The sequence below is a fragment of the Sinohyriopsis cumingii genome, chromosome 7 (assembly GCF_028554795.1).
Source record: "Sinohyriopsis cumingii isolate HCF-2022 chromosome 7, ASM2855479v2, whole genome shotgun sequence".
NCBI lineage: Eukaryota > Metazoa > Mollusca > Bivalvia > Unionida > Unionidae > Sinohyriopsis > Sinohyriopsis cumingii.
Window position 1 is genome coordinate 39,651,707 of NC_142967.1, and position 8,458 is coordinate 39,660,164.

Here is an 8,458-nt window from a genome sequence, read left to right on the forward strand (position 1 = left end):
TTGCCAAAGTATTCACCGTCGTAGTCGATCATGACTGATCAAATCTTGAGAATCAAACCCCATGCCATTCTAAAGTCACGAGTTCAAGGCCGTAACCAAGGAGTCATTGCAGCTACTCGGTGCAGCTATATACATGCATACTGTATCGTCAGAAATGACTGCACTTTCTCAAACACGCTTACGATTACAATTTTACAAATATATGCGCCAGATTCTGTCATGTAAAGCATGATGTTGCATCGATCATAGAAACAGTGCATGAGAGGGATCAATAATGCAGACGACAGTATGGGTAGTCATATTAGAGCGGACATTTTTTTGTATGCAAGTAGGTTTAAAAAGCTTGAACTAGTTCGACACATCTCTTTGCTTACCAAATAATTCTAAATGTTGAGATTTTGAAGTTTGTTTTTGTTGGTTTTAACGCCACTTTTAACATTATTGGCTATATTATGCAGTAGCGTATCAACGCAGGGAGTTGGTGGACGGGTTGCTCCCGAGCGCCAGAGGTCTTTGGGCGCCAAAACCTGAGGTCCTGAGGCGCCAATACATCTTTAGACCTTCATCGTCGCCCCGGGCGCCGTTTGCCCTTAGTTCGCCGCTGATATTGTGCAGAGGGAATGCGAGCTAAGTTTCTTTATCTAATCTTGTACCAATATATATATATATATATATATATATATATATATATATATATATATATATATATATATATATATATATATATATATATATATATATATATATATATATATATATACGGCTGGCACCCTATATATATATATATATATATATATATATATATATATATATATATATATATATATATATATATACATACACGGGGTGTCAGAGATACATGTTTGACAAACTCATGCATATTTATCGTATACGCAGACAGCTTCAGATCGAGATGTGAGCTAATCTGGCACTTTTATTCGTTATTATACGCTCTGCGGATCTGCGACCAGTCGATACACGTTTTATTCAGATTGTTTACACAACAATAACTACCTAACCAACCTTCCCGTTTGACTCAGACCGGCGGTATTGTCTATCAACTGGTCGTTCTTTCCATCTTTTTTCAGTGCTGGATGTTATTTTCTCCTGAAATTAGATGAATACTGCGTTATGCAATATACGGTATGCCATTAAGCACTTGTAATGTTTCAAAGTGCGACAAGGTATTCATTAAATAAAATAGACCAGATGTGACGACATGTTGAGAACTCAATACGGCCTGTATTCGTTAAATACAATAGACCATAAGTAACGAGATGCTTAGAACTCAGTAAATTGCATGAATGAGTGTCTTTATTTTCAAGGGTTGAATTGCATAGGAATGCATTGAAGGCATAATGTGACTGGCTATATTAGTACCTTTTTGCGAACCTTTGGAGAAATTTCGGTCCGTTTTTACCCCCTGCAGAAAGACGGTACGTCTATTAGTGTCATTAGTGTCAAGGATTTCTTTTACTATATTGTTTTTATTTATTCGCATGCTAAACATAAACAGAATATGCATTTTAGCAACAAAATGATTAGCGCCTATTGTCAAAAAAAAAAACGAGAAAACGCAGGTGATCAACTGTTCGAAAAGAAGGAAGGTAAAAAATAATAACAGGTATTTAAAACAGAAAAACATTTTCATTAGATGTAAAGACAGGAATCTACCAAAAACATGGGCCTAGGGAATTTTACTGACTATAAAGTCGTGCTCCATAATATCGGATGTACTGGGGAAAAAAATCGGATACATGTGGCCAAGTCCAATGCAGTGTTTAATTATTATTGACGATAGACTTAGCTACATTTTTTAGTATAAACTTTGACATCTTCAGTTCTATCTTTCATCACTCGAACAATATATTCACAAATTCATTACGTTAATGATTTAGAGATAAAATATACACGATATATTTTCGATATTGTATTACTGACAGGTTTGACGTGACTGAAATTCTATGATTTGTTTCTAATTTGTAAAATAGTACTGATTGAGTCTAATATGGGGTGTAACGGATCAAAAGGGCCATCTGAATGGATTACAATTGTCTAACATTGAAGAGGGTTACAAATAATTTCTGTTGGCGTGCTACAAATAATTGAGGTATATATTTTGTGTATTTCAGAAGTGTCCATTGTGTCCAATCTGTTTAAGGAAAATAGTGTGAGACTATTTCTTTTCTTCCTAACGGATCTCTGCGTGGAAGGTTCAATGAGTACCACCACCTCGTGATAATCAATGTGAACTTGAAGTGCTTGTTCAAGAATTGACCGAGCAAATACGGGTTTTACAGTCTATTCATTATGTGCTTAAAAGCTCAAGGTATATCGACATTATCGTACTGGCAAATCTACCCGCTTGGGTCTAGCTTTCACTCAAGTCATGCATGTTTAGTAGTGACAGATTGAAAATGGCTGACGTTAAAAATGGATAATGGACCAACATTTTTTACGAAGGGAACGTTGATACGTTTCATATTTTCCTATTATGTTTTCCATGTAGTATACGTAATTGATTAGCTGTAGGGATCGTGGATTTTCAGGAACGCTGTTGATATTGTATTTCGTCTGAAGGTTCATTCAAAACTAATAACAAACCCTAGGAATTCATTCGCTGAGTGGCGGTACGGACATTTAATATTTAAGTAGGTGAGACAACCCGATTCCATATCACCATGGATTTGAAAAGTGTTTCCTAATCATTACACAATTTCAAAGTAATGAGTCGAAATGGAATTAAAAGTTTGATTACTACATGACATTATATTTGGATTTCGATATTGATATTACCTGGACATTGAACTGACACAAAATCGAGACCGACCAGTTTGTTTGATATTCATGGTCCAACAATGATATCTTTAACGTTAGTTTAATCACATAGTGTGATTTGAGTGCAGGGTCGATAATGTTAAGTAACCAAAACACAACGGACATAACTTTTAACACGGTAAAAGCTTGGATAATTCATAATGTAAAAGCATGAATGATAAACCTTTATTAATTCAGTGTACCTAGAAACGGAATATAGTGCGAATGAACTCGTAGCTCGCCTTGGGAGTAGGCATGTTCTCTGAGGAATGTATGCGAAGAAACTCGTTCGTAATTGGATCACGTATGTCAAATCATGAAAGAGATATATTTGGTACACACTGAACCCTTGCAGATGCAAGCCAATTGATATGGTGACATTTTGAAAGACAGACGGCTTTAGCTGCCCCCGTAGTGAAGACTAAAAGTGTTCATACAGAAATAAGCTGAGCTAAATTCTTCTTTGATCGGTGATCTTTTCATGACCTGTCTGTCTCGTGCGTTGAATTGTCGATGAAAACCATTTGGTCGATATAATTGGACAAACAGGACTGATACGTTCGTTTTGTTTGACGGGATTATTTACCTGTTGAGGAAACAATTGGACAAACAACTCTTACGGGAATCCCAAAAGCAATCAGATCTCATAATGGGTACCTTGACAGATTTTGGAAATGTGTACCGTATTGACGAATTCGCAGACACGCCTCTTCCGTTACCCAGTGAAAGCAGCGACGTCTATCACGCAGGGTACGAGGAGCAGGCAGAAATCTTCGAGGAAGCAGATGATATGTCTGTTTGCGAAACTGACGAGGGGCGTTTGTCCAGGGCCCTAAGGTCCTGGCTGCCAGAATACGTTATTGTGCCCTTGATGCCAAAAGAAAAACCTCCTGTAGAACCCGTATTTAGTGCCAAACTGGGAAAAGAACCAACTTTGAAGCATGCAGATAGCTCTGAATCTCTGGCCACAGACTTGTCCTTACTGTCTTGTTCCACACTAGGAGAACGCACTATTTCCTCACGGGCGTCAACAAGAAGAGGACGCCGCCGCCGACGCGCAGTTTCGCGTTCCACAACGATATCTGAAGAAACACCTAAACCGCCATCTAAATGGGTCGAGTTAGCAAGTCGCCGACAGGCAAGAATTTTCGATAAGTGGGCAAAGAGTCACACCGCGGCCATCAGGGATTATTACATTGGCGGATGTGACGAAACAGAATCAGAAGCTTTCGCTCTTATGGAAGAAGACGAAAGAATTGGTCTTATTCGAACCGCAAAACGAACTGGTATTCGATATGCCACGGATATGAAGAAAAGTAACAGTATGACTAATATCAAGTCAGAAACATCTCCACAGTCAAGAAGAATCGTCTCGGCAAGTGTCACTAAGTCAAGAGGAAAACTGTTGGATTTTAACGAACTGAAAAGGCAAATGCTTCTTCATAAACAAAAGGCCGAGCAGAAAACGAGTAAGATGAAAGCGATGGGAGGTAGAAAACTGGTTTACAAAGAATCAATTCTCTCCTTGGTGTCTGATTCTCTAGAGATGGAGTCGGATTCTTCATCAGAGTTTAGGCCGTTTTCTCCGTCTGAACTATCCGCCCCAGAGACACCGCCAAACGAACGCGTGTCTGTGTGGAAGGGGGACAAGGAAATTCTAGAGATAGACCTTAAACGTGATTTAACAGCTAGAGTGAAAAAGAAAATTCAGTCCACAGCGAATGCATTAGAAAGAGTAACTGGGCTAGGCGAACCTAACCGTCCGAGATCCGCTATCGGACGTCATGATGAATTTCCTATGCATGTCGAGGAGGATTTCTGCATAAAGCCCCGGATAACGCAAAAGATTCGGATATCACCAGAACTTAGTTTTGTGATAAAAGACGACATCAAAGTTAGAATGGGAAGACCACGTTACCATGAGATTAGAATTCGAGATTTGGAGCAGTGGAATAAGGGACAAGAAATGGGTAGATCTCACAGAAATCTCAAAGTGTTCAATTGGTTGCACAGTCTTAAAGAGGTCGAATTTCAAAAAGAAGTGATTCCTGTAATAGAGGATAATGTACCGGAAGTGCCAAATAACATCGAGCTGTTTCACATCGAGTCAGCAGACGAACCGGATGTGAAACCTCTCTACAAATCGTACGAAGTTCGGATATTATAATACGAGCCCTGACAACACATAGGTTTGTTACTGCAATACAAAATACATGTTCTCTTCCATGTTAAATTAAACCCCACCGCGATTCCTCGTATTTTTCCATATATATATATATAAAAGAGGGATCTTTGCAATACTTTGCAATACGCCATTATAAAGTATTTGACCATTTATTTAGGTTTGTAATTGCAGTACCAAATACTGTTTCTCTATTTCTCTGCGCTGTTTGAAAAAAGAAACACCACCTCGTATTTTTCTCACAACTGATATACGGGTTAATAAATTAAACTGTCAATTTTAATGCACTAAAAATGTATTGATTTAGTGTGTGAGAGGGGGAATCGTTGTAGATTAGTCAAAATTATGTGACCATTTATAAAAAGAAAACCTCAATATTTCTGTTGAGCTGTGATATTGCTGTTCATGTTTACTCTGTAGAAATATCTATCTGAATATGTACATCTCTATTTATGTCTGTAATATACAAAATAAAAAGTAATACGACACTCTGCATCGCTGTCATAATTACAACAACATTAAATTTAAGACAACACACTAGTTAAACACAACAGGAAAGAAGAATGTTGGAGGTTTTAAGTAATACCAATTCGTTCTGCGAGACAATATCGTGTAGTACTGTACATATAACTACCGATAAATATGCTTTATTTTCTTGTAGAAAATATTTTTTAGTTTTATTAGCACTGACAAGTTGTCTTTCCATGAAAAGAATTATTCTGTTTGGCATGTCTTAGCTAGTTTTTAAATCTTCAAAGAGAATACACCACTATCGTCCTACCAGATCTCGTCAAGATTACAAATATTTCACACTTTCCAAATCGGAGTTGATGTATTTTCTTTATTAACAGATACAGATTTACTAACCTTTTTATTCAAAGAAACTGCTGTATAAATCGTTCTACTGCAAATAAATGGCCATAATGGCGGTTTCTTAAAAATAGCTGAAATTGGAGCAGATGTTCTCACCAGCGAAAATCATCATCGTCCTCTACTTTTATGACACTGTAATGTGTACATTTGAGCGATTTATTTTATCTCAGTGCGTACGTGTCTTATTACGCTTTCTACTTAATTATCTTTGTAGTAATAAGCGTCTAAAAAAATTTGTACTTAATTATCTTTGTAGTAATAAACGTGTCAAGATGCATCAGTGATTAAGCAATGACGCCAGAACTTCATCAGTACTATTCCAATTAGTTTTTACAAAGGGAAGTATTTTAAAAAAATAAGTTGAAGTTTTGTACGAAATAAATGCATTTTCTACAGAAAATGTATCACTAATTAAGTTCTTGGGTGCAGCATTCGCTAACACGTCTACCACATTTCATTGCTGTAAAATAAGTAATTTACTAGGTCCCGTAATTTTGCATTCTACTGCGCTCGCGCGATTCCATCGAATTAAGGGACGTAATAAAGGGCACTTATTTTATAGCAAAAGCTATATACACCAGATTATTTCATTACAATCCATGATTTCTTAATAAATAAATGCGTTTACATATTGATGTTGAACTCTGATCTTCAAAACATATTTTGAAAAACACTAAAAGCTAAGAAAGCGCACAGGTAATTTAGACTTTAAAAATGCGCTTTTTGAGAGCATGGCTAATTCAGTATGATTTGAATCAGACTGACGAATAATGTAGACTTAAAAAGCTGCACTTATTGAGAACACAGGTAATATAGGCCTACAAATATGCGTTTTTTGAGAACACAAGTAATTTAGACTTAAAAATATGTGCTTTTTTAGAACACAGGTAATGTACGTTTGTGCATTTAGAGGACACAAGTAATTTAGGCTTAAAAATCTTTCCATTTTAGAACACACGTAATTTAGACTTAAAAATATGTGCTTTTTTAGAACACAGGTAATGTATGTTTGTGCATTTAGAGGACACAAGTAATTTAGGCTTAAAATCTTTTCATTTTAGAACAAAAGTAATTTAGACTTAAAAATATGTGCTTTTTGAGAACACAGTAAAGTTAGACTTAACAATATATACCTTTTGAGAAAACAAGTAATGTAGGTTTCATATGTGTGGTTTTTGAGAACACAAGTAATTTAGGTTTAAAAATCGATTATGTTTAAGAACACAAGAAATTTAGGAGAATGAAATGTGACTTGTTTGGGGAGCACAAGTAATTTAGACAAAATATGTACTTTTTAGAACAATGACTAGAACCGACTGGATGCTTTTACATGTTTGAACACTTGAAGCTTAACAAATGATTTTTTTTCCATATCGGTTTAACAATGAAAATATTCGGCGTTTCTTTTGTTGTCCCCCATGCCCCCATCCACAGCGATGAATGAGACAATTAGACCTATTAATTTCATTTTTAGACCTATCAATTTCCTTTTCAAAACTAAGCTAAAAACATTATTGATATAAACCTGATAACAAATGTTGTAAATGATTTTGTTCTACTTGTACCACTTTTTCAGAAGCAACTCCAATGATTTGTGAAAGTTGCGGGAGAATTCGTATTAGTGATGTTTCAAATAGAAATCTCTCATTATAAATGTATGGCATTTCGCATATCGACCAAACTACAAATACATTGCAGGTGGACTAGCGGAAATACTTTCTGAAAGGAAATAAACTATTTTGTTATTTAAGAACAAGATCAGCGGCGACTGTATTAGTCGGAAAATTAAGCATTTTATTGGCATTTACTTCCAGTAGCCATAACAGGTTAATAGGGCGATAAATTGATTGAAAGCATTAAAAATAATGCCTTGATTGATTGGTTGATTGCGTGGCGGCTGCACAGAAAGGGTTTGTGTGATAACGCAGGAACAAGAGGACTTAGAAATATGCGCCCGTCAATATTTTTTTCAAACTTATTTCATAAATACATTTCCAAATTACTCCTTTATAAGAATTCTATATAGATGTTTGGTGCGTGCTCGCCTGCCATGCAACTATGCCTCCTTTGTTTCAGACGTAATGAAAGCCCTCACCGATTTCATTTTTGTTACAAGAACTGACAGGTTATTTGTACTAATAAACAAGTACTGACAAGTAATTCGTGTTAATGGAAACATACACTTTTAAGCCGCTTTATGTTTTTATTCTCAGATACCCTATGATATATTTTAGGTGACGAAAATTACAAATTTGTCAAGTACATTCGCAGCTAGTATTATAAAAAGAAACGTATATTATTCGCTACTGTACATTTTTTTTAAAAAGTATCAGAATCCAAGTGTAGACAGTATATTGCTAAAATCAGTAATTGGCAGACATACTTATCAAGACGCTTCCATGCTCCTCACAGCTCATGTTCAGATCATCTCAGCCGGATGGCCATTCTCACCACCTGGTCATCTGAATCTTAGTCAAATGTTCCCGCGCATTAGAACGTTGCCTAAGTCCTTTATTCTCGCTTATTTCATCGAATCACACACCATGAGGTTAAGGAAGCAGACTATGTAAAGCGGTTCAGTTGTGT

The 8,458-nt window shown here is 36.2% G+C and overlaps 1 protein-coding gene across 1 annotated transcript; it reads left to right on the plus strand.

The window, feature by feature from the left end:
- Window positions 1–948: 948 nt before the first annotated feature.
- On the plus strand, window positions 949–5,487 carry LOC149795067 (uncharacterized). Its single transcript, XM_089964770.1, has one exon. It carries the CDS (start codon window positions 3,467–3,469, stop codon window positions 4,982–4,984), a length of 1,518 nt encoding a protein of 505 aa, XP_089820896.1. The 5' UTR covers window positions 949–3,466; the 3' UTR covers window positions 4,985–5,487.
- Window positions 5,488–8,458: the final 2,971 nt, after the last annotated feature.

What these genes read in the sequence shown, in the direction of transcription:
- LOC149795067 (XM_089964770.1), top strand. Translation starts at nt 3,467, where the DNA reads ATGGGTACCTTGACAGATTTTGGAAATGTGTACCGTATTGACGAATTC.